Below are 15,247 nucleotides of genomic sequence, written 5' to 3'. Positions count from 1 at the left end.
AACCCCGAGCCAGTCAAAAGCGGGGCAAAAATTCTAGATCTTCCGTGGCTGGGTGCCTCGAGATGTAGAGTACACGGTACCCGTGCCTTCGAGCAAAAACAGCAACTCGACACAAGCGAGGTGGAGCAGCGACGAAACAGTCTAGCCGTGCAAGAGCCGACCCGAAGCACTCTAACGCCCCTGATCGTACAACCATGCTCCCCATCGTCAGGCATGCGCTCTTAGTACATGGACCTGTACCGAGGTTGCACTTTGCTGCCGAACAACAGCGACGATCCCGATGCCTCGCCGCAGGATCCAGCAGGTGCAGTGTTGCTGCTTCAAGTACGTGGCACAACGGTGACGCTTCTAAACCTTCTATAAGCGTTCCTGCAACAGTCTTCTCGGTCGATATTAGTACTCGTGAGGCTGGGCGATCTTATGCGACTCGCCATGTTGGACTCCTCCAGCTGTTTCCACCGTTGCATCCCAAACTTCAACAACTAGGAAGATGGCTTCACGCGACGGGCCAGCCATTATTCCTCATTTCACCCCCGCCCTACCATCCATCGACATGGACCCGTGGTGCGCAATGGAGTCGCCCAAGGTGGCGCCCGCGAACAAAGGCCCCGCTGCAACGACTCTCGCACCGCGTGTCCGACGCACCTTGCCCCTCCTTGGCAGCGTCGCATGCTTTCGAACGCTGCCACAACTGGCCGTCTACACCGAGAAGCACCAAGCGCTGGCGTTTCTCGATACGTGTCTTCGCGGTGTCGGTCAATGCAACTTTCAAAACTCACCGCTCTCGGGGCTTCTCTTCCTCGTCGCGCTCGGCCTGTCGACCCAAGGGCTGCGCATGGTTGCCTTTGCACTGCTCGGCGTTGTGTCAGCGACAGCCTTCTCGTGCCTCATGGGCCTGGACCGAAATTTGCGCGCCGCCGGTCTCCACGGGTACAACGCGACGCTGGTCGGGTGTGCGGTGCACACGTTCTTCACGGGTGATGCGTACGGCGTAGCGAGCCTCGTCATTGTACTCCTATCAATTCTCAGCGTGCTCTTGGCGACGGCGACGGCTTCGGCACTGCCGCCCGGCCTTCCAACCCTCACGTTTCCCTTTCAAGTGTCGATCTGGATCTACGCGCTCTCGACGCAGCTCTACCCGAGTCTTCAAACCATGGCGTTTCCAGCACCCCGCCTCGTGCTCAACTCGACGCTCTCGACTGCGTCCTACGACTCGGCTGCGATCGCCCAAGCCGTTTTCTCTGGGATTGCCGAGACCTTCCTCGTCGGCGACTGGTTCCCGGGTGTCGTCATGCTGCTAGGTATTTTCCTTTGCTCGCCCATGAGCGCAGTCGCTGCGCTCCTCGCGTCAACGGCCGTGACGCTACTCGCCGTCGCCATGCAGGCACCGAGCGCGGGGCTTCTCCTCGGCTTGCACGGCTACAACCCCGTACTGAATGCGATCGCGCTCTCTGGCTTCTTCCTTGCGCCGCGCCATTGGCGAACGCTCGTGCTGGTGACGGCCTGCGTCGGCGCAACGTTCCTCTTCAACTGCGCGACGAGCTCGGTGTTTACGATTTTGGCGCTCCCGGTGCTCACGTGGCCCTTCACCATCATGACGTGGGTCGGCCTCTTGGCGTCGCAGTCGATGCCTGACCTCTCGCGCATGCCACTCGCCGACCTCACGACGCCCGAAGACCACTACGAGGCGCTGCATCGCTTACCCAATGAGAGCGCCGCTTAATTGAAATGCGTACTTGCGTGTCGTTTAACTTGAACGTGTAAATGAATAGTAGAAGTATGTTTAGCCTCTTTCATGTACACGCATTCGAATCCCATGAATGTATGAATATCCAGCTACGCGCTACGCTTTCCATGCTCTGGGCACGAGACGGTTCGGTTGGGAAATAGCGTAATTCCGGTGCATTATTGCGGTACAACATTTGTGTCATTCCGAGTCGCTTGCGGTTGGTGCGTGATGGAGGGCGTTTTGACAAAGTCCATTTTTAGCGCCCGTGGTGAAGGCCATGGGGAATGGCGCGTCAACGCGGCCACAAGCGGGAGGCCAGCCTCCGACCGAGGGCTCGCCGAATCCCCGCCGGTCGTTCAACTTTCAGCGCATGCAGGAGCTGTACCAGCGGCTCTTCTCGACGCCGGCCAACCCCAACGTGATTCCTGTACGTCGTCGTCGTTGGCATCGTCTTCCCATGCCGGTGCTATCACCAGGTACTGGGCTCCGACTGGTATACGCAAGTCGTCTTGGCCGCGTCGCCCAGCCAGCGCTCGAGCAGCTGCGACTTGGTGCTCACCAACCTTCGCAACAAGACCGACGCCGCGCTCTCGTGCGTGCAGACGTATTTAGATGCAGCGCAAAGCGAGTACCCCAAGATTTTTTACGGCGACGCTGCGATCGACTTTGTGCTGAGCTGCTCGATGCTGCAGCCGCTCGACGTTGCGAGCAGTGTCGAGTGGCCGACTTTCAAGACCATTTTGCCTGGCGTCTTGCTCTCTCGCCACTCGGTACTGACGTCGCCGTTGCGCTACGAGTACTGCTCACGCACAAGCTAGGTGCTCGATGTTCAGCTCGGCTATGCACAAGTCGTCGTCGCGGACGGCATGGAGCCGGGGACGCCACTTCTCCTGCATGTGCTCTACCGGCGCTACATCCGCGACAACCGCGTCATTCTTGTGCTGCAAAGCATCACGAATGACGAATTGTACACGATTGACCAGCGTCGCCTCCTCTGTCTCTCGGGATGGTACCTATATGTCTCTGTGTCATGCCGTCGACTAGAGTGGGGTAGGCTCGTTTTTGATCGGGTGTCGGATACGGTAACCCAAGCCCGCGCCATCTTGCGCTGCGAAGCCAAGCTCGACGCTGTCCCCGCAGCCATCCAAGTCAAAGACGAACGTCTTACCGTGCACACGCAGTGGATACTGCAAATTCTATCGGGCATCTACGCCCCCGTGGCCACCAAACTGCTCAACGCGCCGTCCAAACCCAACCTCGCGACAACCTAATTGCAGCGTGGACTCTAAATATTTCGAATCCAGTCGACGTCGTAGCGTGGTGCATTCCGTTCGTAGTATTGCGCTGCATGAAGTTGGCAAAGACGAACCCAGTGCTTTAGCATTCGTCCTACTAGTGCGGACTGTGTTCAAGTCGGCGCCAGCACTTGGTCGACAAAGAGATAGACCCACTTGCTACTTGGTGGTATGTCGGCAATCTACTGTCTCGATCGATCGTCGCACGCTCTTTGGATGGTATGCGTTGCACGGTTGTGGCAGCACCGTCGTCCATAGACACGGCTACTTTGAAACGGCGACAATGAATGGCCAAGAGGACGCGTCGCGTAATAAGGTAAACTCAACATTCACGTTGATATGGGCTATACAGCGCGTGGGGGCTACGAGGAACCTTCTTTCGCCGCCTTCTTCTTGGCAATCTTCTCCTCGAGCGCCTTCTTGTCGGCCTCGCGGCGCTGGAGCGGCGTCAAGTCGTCCTTGCGGCCACCGGCGCCGCCAGCCTTGGCAGCACGAGCTTGAGCTTTCTATAGAGATGCGCAGGACGTGAGCCATTGCATTGCATAAGCGCTGTGAGGCGAAGACGTACCGCGCGGTCGCGGTCACGTTGGTCGCCACGGGTCATCGCTTTGTTGGTCGCAAAATCGAGAATGCACAGTCCGAATATTAGCCACTCACTATCCGAAAAGGATGTGGCATCCGAATCTCAGCGTAGAATTCAGGACTTTGGCCCGAAACAAGGATGTTTAACCCATGCGTTAAACCCATTTCACGACCCTTTCCAAAACCTTCGAACGGAAGGTTTGTCGGCAATCTCGAAAAACGTGATTACGCACACTGCCCCATCACTGTTATCCGGAAAGGACCCTCCAACCTTGTGAAGGAGCGCATGCAGGATCACCTCGCCCCAGCCACGAGTCTCGTATCTTCTCCTAGAAGCATGGGACTGTCTCGCTGTCGTGATCGGCTACCTACCCTTTAGCAAGTCCAAGAGGTGAGCTACGTTCTCTGTCGATTCGGCGCGCGGTACGACATCTCCATAGCTGTATATGTAGCGTTGCTTCCACCAAGATATAAGCTCCCTGGTAATAGCGTTTTAACCGTTTCATGCTGGTTTCTTTATGTTTTGTGATGAATTATATAAAATAAGTTAGCACAGCACCGTCTCAGCTCGACACCTGAGCCGTCGGGCGGGCAGGTAGTCGCCGGCCGCCACCGTGCTTGATGCACATGCCGCAGCTCACGGCGCCTTTGTTGCAGCCTGCGTAGACACAGCGCGGACCGCCTCCATGAGACACGCACAGAAAGCCACCGACAGCGCTCTTGCCGCAGCCAGGGCGTTGGCAACGCTTGCCTCCGCCGTGCGCAATGCATACGCCGCTCGAGACGGCCGACTTGGTGCAAGTAGGGACACTGCAGCGCTTCCCGCCGCCGTGGCTGACGCAATAGCCGCCCGCGAGCGCCGATTTCGAGCATCCGAGAAGGGAACAGCGCTTTCCGCCTCCGTGGGCAATGCAAAACCCGCCTTCCTTGGCAGACTTGGAGCACGCAGTGTGGCCGCACCGCTTCCCGCCGCCATGCGCGATGCAGTAGCCGCCCGACTTTGCGGTTTTCGAGCACATTTGCGCCCTGCAGATGCGTCCGGACGTCGTGACTGTGGGCTGGCGCAGCGCGTCGGTGGCGCCACTGGTCGTAGGCGACTGCTTGAGCGCAGCGATCGTGGCGGACGATGGCGGGTGGTCGGCGTGGCCAAGGCAAAGACCGAGGACCTTGGCGAACCGTCCGCACGCGTGTGCGCGGCACGGCCGCCAGGTCAGCGAGTCGAATTGGTACGTCTGGCGCATCGGGACCAAAATCTGAAATGCGCTCCGAAACCCACTCGGTCCCGGTGGGACAGATGTCTTTATCTCGCCGATCGGATTGGCTCCTCGAAATAATAAAAGATCGGCCCTTTCTGTCGAAACCGCCTTATGAGCCAGGTCCCACGCTTCGAAAGAGAGCCTCGTCGCTGCACCAACGGCAGAAGAAGCTTCCGCCACCTGCTCCTGAGTGACGTCGCCTTCATGGCGTCTACGAGCGTACGGTAGCATTCGCATGGAATAGCGGTCCTATCGTCCTCTGGATCTCGTCGCAAAGCAGCGAAACGCGAGGCTGTCGCTGGGATCGCGCCATGACGCGCCGCGCCCGTGGTATGATAGAGGCAAATGTTGACACCTGTGCTGCATCAACGTCCGCAAACGTGCCTGGAGGAATCATAGGTGGCACGCGCAGTTGCAGAGTTTGTGCTACGCAATGCCCACTGTGTAGGAATCGGATGACTCCACGGCTACGAGACGATACCACTCTGTGGGACGACCGTCCATGCAGCGAGTCATAACGTTCTCGTCGTTGCCACATGCTTGAACCAGTGTGCTTGAACCGCCGCCGCGAATGGAAGAAGGACGAGGTTCACCGAACCTACCACTCGAATCAAAAGACGCGGACGTCGGTCCGAACGCAAGGAACCACGCGAGCGTGATACCAGCAGCTGCCGGCAGACTCATCTGATCCTCGACAGAGTGGTGATTGACACATATCCATCACAAAGGCGCACCCATTTCGTGATGCAAGCACCCATTCGAGTGAAAAGCTGCACCGAAACGCAAAACCGACAGAGTGCCAACGACCGCCATGGAGGCCATGAACATGGATAAGATCGTGGCACTGCGAACGCTGATTGACACCAAGTTGCGCGACGAAGGCGTGTACGCGCAGCTTCGAAACCTCATTCAGGCCACGGCCCCAAATGCCCCCACCGACACGGACACGGTCGTCAACGGCATCCTGGAAAGCGACCTTGTGCAGCAGCTTATTGGGTCCTTGAAAACAAGTGCGGCGCCGACCACGGTATCCCCGACGCCAGAACCAGAATTAGCGGCACCGGAGGCACCTGCACCGACGCTGCAACTCCGGCTTCTCGGCGGCCGGGCCTTTGTCGAGTGCGTGACGAACCCGGAAAGCCACCGGTGTGGGTTCCGGGTCGAAGTGGCTTTTCTTGGCCACCGGTTCCAGTCGCGGGTTGTCGACTGCGTTCCTGAGCCAGCGTTTGACGAGACGTTCCACATCCCGCTACCAGCACCGACACCGTCCTCGACACTCGAGGTGCTTTCGAAATGGGAGGCTTTGTGCCGGCTGCGCGATCCGGTGCAGTTCACGCTCCTCAAGGTTTCGCAGGTACTGCATTACGTCGCATTGATAGTGCATATCATGCACCTCCGCTGATGTAGCATCTGGTTTTGTCGGGTGTAGGCGACAGGCGCGGTCGAATTTGTCGCCGCTGCCCGCGTCGACTGGCGCCGGGTCATGAGTTGCACCCATGCGACCGCGCACTTTCCGCTGCAGCTCCAAGGCCCGCTCAAGATACCGATCGGGCTCCTTGATGTGCGACTGGATCTCCTCGGGTTCCGGAAAAGCACCGCAGTTGCCCGTGACGTGGCCCAGCTTCTGCAAAAAGAGCTATTGACCACAAACGCAGTGCACACGACGTTCTATCAGTACGCCAAGCAGTGGTGGGAAGAGGTGACGCTGCTCCAGTCGACAAAGGCACGCGCCGTACGGATCTTCACCGAAGATGAAACCCATCGCCATCGCATGGTACTCACTTCAACTCTCGCCACGCGCCATTTTTTCGGGCTGTTTATTTCGAGCTATACAGGTGTGCACCTACATCGTGCCGCTGCAAAGCCGGTGCATTGCGACACCGACCGAAGCCGCGCGGTTCGTGAGTCTCATTCCATTCGTGCGCGCCGTGGCCATTGGCGGCGGGCACCGACAGGACGGGTGGAAGTCGCTCCCTGCCTTCCTCGCAATCGGCCGAGGCGACTGCGAAGAGCACGCGGTGCGACCTTTACTGTCACCTCGATTGTTCGGCATTGATGCTGATGGTGGACGTAGCTACTGCTTGCATCGCTCTTGCTCGGTTTTGGCCTAGATGCGTACGTGGTCATGGGTGCGCTCCAGCAGAAAGATGAGCTCGTCCCGCACACGTGGGTACTTTTGAAAGAAAAAGCAGGGTACGTTCGCCGGCTCGACCGTTTGTTGAGGAGCTTGCTCGTAGAGTGGTGCTCTGGGAAGCCGTCACGGGCGTGCGCTACCCGTGGCACGAGCCTCATCCGTACGCCCGCATTGATTGCGTCTTCAACGACCGCGCCTTCTTTGTGAGCCGCCAAAATATCGAATCGAATCTGCCTCTCAAAGCGATGCACCTCGACTTTCATGAGACCAAGCACTGGAAGAGCATGGAGTCGAGTTTGCTTCAGCAGCTACAGCGCGAGTGCCCTCTCGGTTTGGTGCCGCCAAGCCCCGAGCCGGACGGCGCCGCCCTCGAAGCAGCCGTGCAGAACCAGCTCGCAGACGTCCGCCGCGGCTACGGCTACACCACGCAGTGGACGTCGACGCTGAGTCACTACCTCCGACCTGCGCTCACCTCATATGAGCTCGAGCGCACGTACGGCATTGGCAACTTAGAAAACAACCACTTTGAGGTACCGTCGTCTCTACGTTCTGATCTGATCATCTAATATGTGCTTCCAAGATGAGCATCAAGCGCTACGTGCCCGAAGGTTCGACGTTCCAAGGCTGCCCAATCTTTGTCTCGAGCGCGCCTACGCTCTCCAGCGAAATGATTGTGCACAAGCTACTCCACGACGCGACGGCCAAGGCGCTGCTTCAAACCCACGCGCGCCCGGCCCAGTTCGGCTTGGCCATTCGCGTCTACAGCTACCCCGAGCGCATTGTCGGTGCGTGGGTCATGCTCGGCGTCGTGTACCGCCCTTGAGTTCCACATTCTTTCATCTAATATCTAAACCGGACAGCTACTGTGTCGCCTATCACGTGCGCAATGGCCTCGACTTAGTCGTTTGTCGCGTGGTTGGCCATCCAGCTGCCGATCGAGCCGGGTGCGACAAAGCTCGACGCGTAGCCACTCGAGGACGACGGCTCTGTCTTGGGCTTCTTCGAGTACCACCCGGAGGATGACGAGGACGCCGCCTTGCGACCTTTGGTGGCGCGCGCGTTTGTCTTCTTCTTGGCCTTGGCGGGCTTGGGCGCCTCGATCGGCACTTCGAGTGACGGATCGGTCGTCACACGCGCGAAAAAGTCCTTGACGTCCTGCACGGCAAACTCGGCGTGCTCGTACTCGAGCAAATGCCCTCGTGTCCACTTGGAGAGCTGGTTCGCATACCGCCCGGACCTACATAAACGATAAGTTGCGTGTCGATAGACGACGCGTGAGATACCGGTGGCGTGAATCCACGAGAAGGATCGCGCCATAGTCGAGCCGATGCCGAATGCACCGACCGAGTGCTTGGTTGAGCGCGCGGAACGCTTGGTGTTCGTACCACACGCGGCCGTTCGAGAGCTCTTTGTTGGACACCGACTTCATGTTTTGATACTCCTGCAAACGAGTGTGAGTTGCAATAAGATCGTAGGGACATGTACTTGTTTCAGCGCCACTTGCTGCTCCTTGATGTTGGGAAACGGAATGCCAATCGCAAGCACGGCCCGCGCATTGTCGTTGGAGAAATCAATGCCTTCGCTGACCTTGCCGCGGTACACGGCCATAAACACGGCGCCCGTCTTGGTCCTACGCACTTGTATGAGCAATTCGCTTGCAGGAGAGACACGACGGACTCGGTGCTGGGCTTCTCGTCGTTGCCGTCGCTGGACAAGTCGACGGTGGCCAACGCGGCGTCGGTTTTGCTCGGCGCGCGGTACTTTGTGATCACATTCTTGTACTCTTCGAGGAGGTCGTCAAAGTCCTTGCCTGCGCTCCGAGGCTCTGTAAACACTTGCTTGTGCTGCGCAATGTCGTCGAGAAGGCCAGTTTGCTCCCAGCGCGCGTGCAGCTGCGTCATGAGCCGGTACGAAGGCAGGAAAACGAGGATGCCGCCCGGAATGATCGCGCTATAGCTAGTTGCAAGAGGTCAAGTTGGGTCCAAAACCATACGCTCGACCTACCGCAGCACGAGTTGCCCAATCGCATCTTGGTACGCGAGGTCTTGCTGGTTGGAGTACGACGCGCTGAGATCCACACGGTTGTGTCCCGTCATGATCTAAAAACACCCATTTTGCCAGTCTTCCCCCAAGATGGCGAGCGTACCGCGCCCAGGAACACTTGTTTGCGCATGTCGACAACGTGGTTGGCCTCGAGCGTGATGGGAAACTTGGTCCCGAGCTCGCCCGCAAAGCTCGTCATAGGGCTGAGCGTGCCCGACGTCAAGACGACGCTGCGCACCTATCGTCAGCCAATGATAAGACTTGGAGAAGCACTGTGTAGAAGAATAGACCTGTGACGTGATCTCAGAAAAGGCCACGCCGGCGTGAAGGCACCAGAGGCAGACCTTGAGCTGCATCTGGGCCGCTTTCTTGCCGCCTACAACATCCAAGACGTCGCATTGGGCTCGGTAGACTGCAAGAGGATGACGCACCGCCAAACGGGCGGGACTTGATGGCCACGAGCTTGTAGTCGTCGACATGGTCGTCGCGGAACAAAAAATTGGCAACCGTGAGGACCGAAAGCACGCTGAGAAGCGCGACAGATGTGAGCTTGACTACGTAGCACGATCAGCATCAATCATCAAAAAGAAAAGAAAGAAAACACAATCAACGTACCTCCCTTTTGTTTGGTCTGCGAGGCGGCTTCGGCCGTGTTGCCGGGGTCGTCGTCGTTCGTGCGCTCTTCGGTCGCGACTAGACTCGTATGAGTACTGGTATGATGGACAACGAGTACCAGTGTGGTAAATCTCGATCGTGTCTTTAATGTTGGCAGCTGTCACACCGCAGTAATCACCGAGTATAGCCATCGCATCGGCGCCAGACCATTTTTGCGACTCGGTCTCGTACCTACATACATTAAATGACGAGAAATAGGCGTGGATTTGCCTACCCGTTCGGGCGAAGCATCCTTTCGCGATCGACGTAACCGAGCCAGCGCTTCCAGCCGTTGAGAATCCTGAGCAGCGTCAAGTACGAGGGACTCTTCATCACTTGGGCCTTAATCGTGATCTCAAACGACTTGGATGCGTCTTCGAGCTGGTCGTACGTCAGCTCCATGCTCGCGGACGACCGGCACACGTCCTCAATATTGTGCGCTTCGTCGAGAATCACAATCGCGCTCTTGAGGTCGATCTTGACCGCCGCACGGATCGTAGGGTCCATAATGTAGTTGTACGGGCAAAACACTGTTGATCTTCGTAAGAAGACGAAATGGAATGCGAGGTGTACCCAGCGTCGCTTGCTCGACTGCAGCGTGCGTGTAGTAGTACGGGCACTCGCGCAGCTCTTCGCCGACCTCGACGAGCTCTTCAATGTCCCACACAGGCGGTACGACCTTTCTCATCTCGTTTTGCGTCTTGAGCTAGAACCATTCACAAAGAGTGCATCCGATTATCGAAATGCAGAAATCAAAGTACCTTTTTGACAAACTTGCAGCTGTTTTCTTCGCGCTTCTTGGAGCACTCGTCGTTGATCTTGCCAGGGTCGAGGTTGCGCACGGCCGGATTCACGCAGTAGTGCTTCTTGGAGCCAAGCACGACCATCTTGACCTTGTCGGCGTGGGGGCAGCGTCGGAGCTCTTGGACGACCTACACGCCAGTCGTGTAGCGATCGTTCCATGGTGGAAGCAGAACCTGCGAGATTTGCGAGTGCGTCCGCGAGCAAAAGTAGATGGTCGGAATCTTCTCCTTGGCCACGGCCGGGATGTCGGCGGTCATCGACGCGGGCGTCGATGCAGTCGCTGATGGCGTCGTCGCGTACGCCACAAGCGAGTCGGGCAGCTGCCGCTTCTTGTCGAACTGGAACTGCGAGAACGAGACGGGTGCAAAATCGTCGTCAATGCTGGCAACGCTCGAATCGAGGTCGGCGGGCGACGCCACTGGCGCCGGCGCTTCGAGCTTGCGCTGGACCTCTTCGTTGATGCGCTTGTTCTCGGCCTCGCGGAGGTCGAGCATGTGCTGGCGCTGCCACGCGAGCGACGAGCAGAGGAGCGCGAGCGTCTTTCCGGACCCGGTCGGGCTCTCGAGCAGCGCGTTCTGCTGCTTCTTGAGCGCCAAGAGCACCTTGCTCATGACCGCGAGCTGGGACGGGAACGGCGTCTTACCTTCCGGGAAGTCGACCCCATAGCCCATGATCATGAACCCCGGCTTCTTCGCCGGCTCCTCGTACTTGACCTCCATCTTCTGCCTCGAGTTGCCGCGAAACCAAGCCGTGGTCCGGATTTACAACCAATCACTGGACAGAAGCACCCAATGAGCCAATCAGCACGGTGGTGGCGATATTGCCTTTTTAGCCAATCCCATGTGAAGCCGTTTTGGCGCGACGATGATACGGATATACCTGTATAAATGCATATTCACCGGATAAAATCGATCAAACCAGCTTCGCACAGCTTGCCACGACATTGAAAACCGTAGGCGTAGGTCCATCACCCGCCGCCGAGAGCTCGCTCGCCACGCGGCTACCTACAGGCTACCTACCAATGCTTGTAGACACGGCGGCGAGGAGGAAGCGTCCGAAACAGTACGTCCCGTGATGCAGTAGAGGCTCGTGTAACACAGCGACGATAGGGCAACGCGACACGATCGAGCGACAATGACGCAGCAACGTCGAACGTTGGCCGTGGCGCGAGGTACGCTTGCTTGCGCTTGCTTGTGACGCTATCTGTTTATTAATCGATGACTGTAGACCGGCGTCGAGAACGCCGACGCTATGAAGACGGCGACGAGGAAGAGTTTTCAGTGCCAATCTCGAGGTTTTTGAGGCACATGGCCGAGATCCACGCGGCCTCTTTGCCGTGCTTCAAGCAGCATTGGCGACTCCGGAACGCCTGGCAATCCTGGCCGAGTACAAATTTTTGGCGGCCGGCGTCGTCATCTCACTGCGGTACCGCGTTCGGACGCAATATGACGAGATGGCGATACCACCCGACCAGGTTCAAAAATCATGAGCCAGAACCAGTCTCGACCAGGCATCATCATCGTCCTCCTGCTTTGCGTAGCTTCATTCGTCCAGTCCCATTCCAGGACTATATGTGCGACTGGGACTGGAGCAATGCAAGATCGCGCTAAAGGCCGGGATTTCTTTTTGACCAATCAGAGGCAACGGCGTCGGCGATTTCGCGTGCAACGGTGGCATTTTTAACATTTTCACACCGATACCCTTGATCTATGTATGCAAAATAAAACTATCGAATTAAATATACCGGGATGAGTCACGCCGCAGTCGCGCAACTGTCCCATCCATGTCGGAGGTGTGCATCCTCAAGGGCCCGGACGACTTTAGCCGCTGGTGGAGCTCCGGGTCCCAGGACTACCAGCTCTACCTCGGCGTCGTCCTCCTCTTCTTCTCGCTCGTCATCGCGCTGCCCATGGCCAAGTTCGGGCTCTTCCTCCTGCGCTACGCGACCGGCGACGTCTACCTGTAGAGGCCTGTACTGCCGCTCGCGCTCACGCATGCGCGTAGGAAGCCCGACGAAGCGCACGAGATGCTGCTGTGGGAGACACATTGGCTGCTGCGCGTCGGTCTCTTTTGCTGGGCGCTGCAGGTCGTCGGGCTCACGTCGCTTTTGTGCCAATGGCCGCTCTGGGTCTTTGGCGTGCCATTGCTGCTGTGGGTCAACGCCGTCGGCAACGTCTACCGCCTTATCACGGTGCGCAAGGGCTCGGCCAAGACACTCCTCCACGAAGGCGTCACGGTACGATGTGCAATGAGAATGCTGCGAATCTCTCCTAATGGTCGCATTAGGTGCTCAAAATCCTCGTGCTCGTCATCTTGTTTTACTTTATCTACATCCTCGTGTTTCCTGGCATTGCTGAAAACATCATCCGCGCCTTCTTTACGGGTTTTTGCTCGCTCGTTGCGCTCGCGACAGTCCCCGTCGTCCGGAACGTCACGGGCTCGCAGTTCATCTTGTTCAACCACGCGCTGCGCCAGCGCCTCCATGTGTTTATGGCGTCGACGCCGCCCGGCATGCTCTTGGACGTGCCCCTCGGGTATGTCATTACGACCTGTGACGCGTACTCCAAGACGTTTGTGCCGGCCGGGAAGGCGCTCACGACGCCGCTGGTGATGTTTGCGGAAAACACGCCCGAGGCCGACGAACCGCGCTGGCCGCTCCGGCTCCGCATCCGGCTGCCACCGACGCTGCACGTGGCGGCTGTCCGCCGTTTCCTGCAAGACGTCGACAGTCGGCTGCGCAAAGCGGACGAGCGCGCGGCGCTGCACCCGCACCGGAACGCGATGTTTGCAGCGACGGCCGCCACCCCAACGCTGCTGCGCAAGCAACTACCGCCCACACGGTATCATCGTGTATATGTACTCTATGGATTTAATGAGGTGCAGGGAAGAAGACCGGCTCTGTGTGTCGATCGAAGGCCGCTGGATTGTCCACGTCTTTGGTGACATTGCGGCCAAGTCGCGCGAGGTGTTTCGCGATCGACTCTCGCAGGTACGAGGACACTAGCATCGATTCTGAGGACAAAGTCCATTGAGTAGAAGGTCCAACTGATTATGAGCATTGTGGAAACACATGCGCTCACGGCCAATCTCGAGCAAGCATGAACCAACTGCCGCGACCTATTTATTCTCCCACCACCGCGTTTATGACGTGGTATCAAGTTATCAAGTATTACGTGCACTGCCGTTGCCCACGGCAGCACTGCGCAAAACAAATGTGTGTCTAGTCGTGGTATGTGCCATCGCACGCGCTGTTTCCGGCGTATTCTTGCGCATCGCCAGGCTGGACGACACTAGTGGCACGATGGAATACGTCATGTTCACCGGTGTGATAGCGCAACAATTTCTCTCCGATCACAAATGCTGTGGACCCGAAGACCGCAATACGCAACACTGCATGCATTCAAAATGCTACGTCTCGGTGTCCTACTCGACCATGGCGTCGGTGATGGCCTGCGGCAGTTGCTGGCCATGGATGAGCTCGAGCGTGAATATGCGCGGCGTTTGGGTCGACACGGGTAGCTCCACGAGGGCCAGCGACCCTGCGTCGACGAACTCGCGCGCTTTTCCAGGAAGGCTCACAAAGAGCCGAAGAGGAAAGCGATTGGGGAGCGGGTTGGCCGCAGGTGACTTGCCGACGCGCACGGCGCTCCTCAAGCGTTCTGTCAAGAGGCCGGTCGCCTCGATGTCCTAGACTAGTGTGATGAGAGTATTCCACGAAACGTGCGCACCGGGACGGGCCAGGAGAGTCGAATCTTGCCGTCGTCAGCACGCTTGAGACGGGGCTTGCTACTTGGATACCGTTTCAATCATGTCGTGATCTCCATGCATCTATCTTACGTCTCGGGTCGTGGGAAGGGCAAGACGAGACGAAGGAGTAGCACGGTGGCAGTCGCCATGACAATGCTCGTCGTAGTGGACGCCTCGGCCCAGACGGGGCAAAAGCGACTGAGCCAACGTTCGAGCGCATCCCGACCGGGCGGGTTCAAACGTTTTCCAAAGCTTCCATCGAGCGCGCCGAGCAAGGTCGTCGAGTTGTCGGGCTGGTCCATCTCGAATACGGCGAGCGCCGACGCGAGCTACCATCCAGACAACTCAGCACCGGAAAAACTAATGCGCACGTACGTCGTTGTCGACGTCGGCGTTGTCGTCCTCATCAAAAAACGCAACTTCGTACTTGTTGACGTCCGCGTCCTCGCCGAGAAGTCTACGAGCATCGATCATCCTAAAGATGTGGTACGCGAGTACGTACGGTGCATGCGAGGGGCTGCCACGGTTGCGACTACCGTGAGTGGAGGCGCTACATGCAGTTTGGTGAGCGAGCTTTCGGCTTTTTTTGTGGACCTACGCCAACGCAATGAACTTATCGCGGTCGTCCTCGATGGCCGACGAGTTGAGGTCCGTGCTCATGTCGTTGCCAATCCAAATAACGTTGTGCGGTCTGTGATCCAAATCGCGGCAAGCTGTGTGCATTCGCTCTCAGATTCGACCGTTGCGCATCGTATGCGCATTTCTGGAGGTAATATATTCATGCAGTGCCATTATGACGCTTGCCAACTTGGGAAGGGACGCCGGCGCCCACGTCGTGGTCGAGAACTGGCAAGATCAGCTCGCTGGGTCGAGACTCTGGTTCTGGTCGATCAAATCTGGCCAACCAACATCGCGCATGCATGTGTTCTTCTTACAATTGTACGCATACCATGTCATGAGCGCTTGCTTGACCGAAGCGGATCACGTCGTGACCCTGCTTGAC

General features: G+C 57.8%; 8 protein-coding genes across 9 annotated transcripts; 4 read left to right on the top strand and 4 right to left on the bottom strand.

The window, feature by feature from the left end:
- Window positions 1-473: 473 nt before the first annotated feature.
- Window positions 474-1,791, top strand: SDRG_16913 (hypothetical protein). The gene has a single exon (XM_008623137.1). The coding sequence runs from the start codon at window positions 491-493 to the stop codon at window positions 1,721-1,723; it is 1,233 nt and encodes a 410-aa protein (XP_008621359.1). The 5' UTR covers window positions 474-490; the 3' UTR covers window positions 1,724-1,791.
- A 154-nt stretch (window positions 1,792-1,945) lies between these two features.
- Window positions 1,946-3,121, top strand: SDRG_16912 (hypothetical protein). Its single transcript, XM_008623136.1, has 4 exons — window positions 1,946-2,156; window positions 2,206-2,499; window positions 2,548-2,738; window positions 2,784-3,121. Exons 1-4 carry the CDS (start codon window positions 2,007-2,009, stop codon window positions 2,998-3,000), a joined length of 852 nt encoding a protein of 283 aa, XP_008621358.1. The 5' UTR covers window positions 1,946-2,006; the 3' UTR covers window positions 3,001-3,121.
- A 207-nt stretch (window positions 3,122-3,328) lies between these two features.
- On the bottom strand, window positions 3,329-3,675 carry SDRG_16911 (hypothetical protein). Its single transcript, XM_008623135.1, has 2 exons — window positions 3,593-3,675; window positions 3,329-3,530 (listed from the first exon to the last, which is right to left on the bottom strand). The coding sequence occupies exons 1-2, from the start codon at window positions 3,626-3,628 to the stop codon at window positions 3,387-3,389; spliced, it is 180 nt and encodes a 59-aa protein (XP_008621357.1). The 5' UTR covers window positions 3,629-3,675; the 3' UTR covers window positions 3,329-3,386.
- Window positions 3,676-4,082: 407 nt separating this feature from the next.
- SDRG_16910 (hypothetical protein) lies at window positions 4,083-4,880 on the bottom strand. The gene has a single exon (XM_008623134.1). The coding sequence runs from the start codon at window positions 4,845-4,847 to the stop codon at window positions 4,170-4,172; it is 678 nt and encodes a 225-aa protein (XP_008621356.1). The 5' UTR covers window positions 4,848-4,880; the 3' UTR covers window positions 4,083-4,169.
- A 742-nt stretch (window positions 4,881-5,622) lies between these two features.
- On the top strand, window positions 5,623-7,878 carry SDRG_16909 (hypothetical protein). Its single transcript, XM_008623133.1, has 6 exons — window positions 5,623-6,216; window positions 6,292-6,636; window positions 6,698-6,880; window positions 6,937-7,055; window positions 7,100-7,526; window positions 7,577-7,878. Exons 1-6 carry the CDS (start codon window positions 5,674-5,676, stop codon window positions 7,817-7,819), a joined length of 1,860 nt encoding a protein of 619 aa, XP_008621355.1. The 5' UTR covers window positions 5,623-5,673; the 3' UTR covers window positions 7,820-7,878.
- Window positions 7,777-11,256, bottom strand: SDRG_16908 (hypothetical protein). The gene is made up of 14 exons (XM_008623132.1): window positions 10,671-11,256; window positions 10,455-10,625; window positions 10,267-10,399; window positions 9,929-10,223; window positions 9,773-9,885; window positions 9,655-9,732; window positions 9,471-9,593; window positions 9,330-9,415; window positions 9,143-9,277; window positions 9,001-9,095; window positions 8,674-8,952; window positions 8,482-8,626; window positions 8,280-8,437; window positions 7,777-8,233 (listed from the first exon to the last, which is right to left on the bottom strand). Exons 1-14 carry the CDS (start codon window positions 11,214-11,216, stop codon window positions 7,894-7,896), a joined length of 2,697 nt encoding a protein of 898 aa, XP_008621354.1. The 5' UTR covers window positions 11,217-11,256; the 3' UTR covers window positions 7,777-7,893.
- Window positions 11,257-12,264: 1,008 nt separating this feature from the next.
- Window positions 12,265-13,727, top strand: SDRG_16907 (hypothetical protein). Its single transcript, XM_008623131.1, has 5 exons — window positions 12,265-12,459; window positions 12,502-12,733; window positions 12,784-13,337; window positions 13,381-13,486; window positions 13,534-13,727. The coding sequence occupies exons 1-5, from the start codon at window positions 12,281-12,283 to the stop codon at window positions 13,597-13,599; spliced, it is 1,137 nt and encodes a 378-aa protein (XP_008621353.1). The 5' UTR covers window positions 12,265-12,280; the 3' UTR covers window positions 13,600-13,727.
- A 146-nt stretch (window positions 13,728-13,873) lies between these two features.
- On the bottom strand, window positions 13,874-14,939 carry SDRG_16906. Of its 2 annotated transcripts, none has more exons than XM_008623129.1 (6): window positions 14,843-14,939; window positions 14,747-14,794; window positions 14,620-14,701; window positions 14,335-14,573; window positions 14,226-14,286; window positions 13,874-14,184 (listed from the first exon to the last, which is right to left on the bottom strand). In XM_008623129.1, the coding sequence occupies exons 1-6, from the start codon at window positions 14,902-14,904 to the stop codon at window positions 13,921-13,923; spliced, it is 756 nt and encodes a 251-aa protein (XP_008621351.1). In that variant the 5' UTR covers window positions 14,905-14,939; the 3' UTR covers window positions 13,874-13,920. The 2 variants fall into 2 exon arrangements, with proteins under 2 accessions (XP_008621351.1, XP_008621352.1); XM_008623130.1 differs by having other exon boundaries at window positions 14,226-14,283.
- Window positions 14,940-15,247: the final 308 nt, after the last annotated feature.

This window comes from Saprolegnia diclina (assembly GCF_000281045.1).
Source record: "Saprolegnia diclina VS20 unplaced genomic scaffold supercont1.162, whole genome shotgun sequence".
NCBI lineage: Eukaryota > Oomycota > Saprolegniomycetes > Saprolegniales > Saprolegniaceae > Saprolegnia > Saprolegnia diclina.
Note: the sequence above shows the minus strand (reverse complement) of the source record. Positions and strands in the feature narration are given on the sequence as shown.

Bases quoted from the DNA above. Each gene is read 5' to 3' on its own strand.
- SDRG_16913 (XM_008623137.1), top strand. From the start codon at position 491: ATGGCTTCACGCGACGGGCCAGCCATTATTCCTCATTTCACCCCCGCC.
- SDRG_16912 (XM_008623136.1), top strand. From the start codon at position 2,007: ATGGGGAATGGCGCGTCAACGCGGCCACAAGCGGGAGGCCAGCCTCCG. The intron at 2,500-2,547 runs GTACTGACGTCG...CGCACAAGCTAG, and splicing joins TCTTGCTCTCTCGCCACTCG to GTGCTCGATGTTCAGCTCGG. The intron at 2,739-2,783 runs GTACCTATATGT...AGAGTGGGGTAG, and splicing joins CTCCTCTGTCTCTCGGGATG to GCTCGTTTTTGATCGGGTGT.
- SDRG_16911 (XM_008623135.1), bottom strand. From the start codon at position 3,628: ATGACCCGTGGCGACCAACGTGACCGCGACCGCGCG. The intron at 3,531-3,592 runs GTACGTCTTCGC...GCATCTCTATAG, and splicing joins AACGTGACCGCGACCGCGCG to AAAGCTCAAGCTCGTGCTGC.
- SDRG_16910 (XM_008623134.1), bottom strand. From the start codon at position 4,847: ATGCGCCAGACGTACCAATTCGACTCGCTGACCTGGCGGCCGTGCCGC.
- SDRG_16909 (XM_008623133.1), top strand. From the start codon at position 5,674: ATGGAGGCCATGAACATGGATAAGATCGTGGCACTGCGAACGCTGATT. The intron at 7,056-7,099 runs GTACGTTCGCCG...GCTTGCTCGTAG, and splicing joins CTTTTGAAAGAAAAAGCAGG to AGTGGTGCTCTGGGAAGCCG. The intron at 7,527-7,576 runs GTACCGTCGTCT...TGTGCTTCCAAG, and splicing joins TAGAAAACAACCACTTTGAG to ATGAGCATCAAGCGCTACGT.
- SDRG_16908 (XM_008623132.1), bottom strand. From the start codon at position 11,216: ATGGAGGTCAAGTACGAGGAGCCGGCGAAGAAGCCGGGGTTCATGATC. The intron at 10,400-10,454 runs GTACTTTGATTT...GAATGGTTCTAG, and splicing joins GCTGCAAGTTTGTCAAAAAG to CTCAAGACGCAAAACGAGAT. The intron at 10,224-10,266 runs GTACACCTCGCA...GAAGATCAACAG, and splicing joins AGTCGAGCAAGCGACGCTGG to TGTTTTGCCCGTACAACTAC.
- SDRG_16907 (XM_008623131.1), top strand. From the start codon at position 12,281: ATGTCGGAGGTGTGCATCCTCAAGGGCCCGGACGACTTTAGCCGCTGG. The intron at 12,460-12,501 runs GTAGAGGCCTGT...GCATGCGCGTAG, and splicing joins GCGACCGGCGACGTCTACCT to GAAGCCCGACGAAGCGCACG. The intron at 13,487-13,533 runs GTACGAGGACAC...TCCATTGAGTAG, and splicing joins TTCGCGATCGACTCTCGCAG to AAGGTCCAACTGATTATGAG.
- SDRG_16906 (XM_008623129.1), bottom strand. From the start codon at position 14,904: ATGAGCACGGACCTCAACTCGTCGGCCATCGAGGACGACCGCGATAAG. The intron at 14,574-14,619 runs GTACGTGCGCAT...TCTGGATGGTAG, and splicing joins ACGCCGACGTCGACAACGAC to CTCGCGTCGGCGCTCGCCGT. The intron at 14,185-14,225 runs GTGCGCACGTTT...ACACTAGTCTAG, and splicing joins GACTCTCCTGGCCCGTCCCG to GACATCGAGGCGACCGGCCT.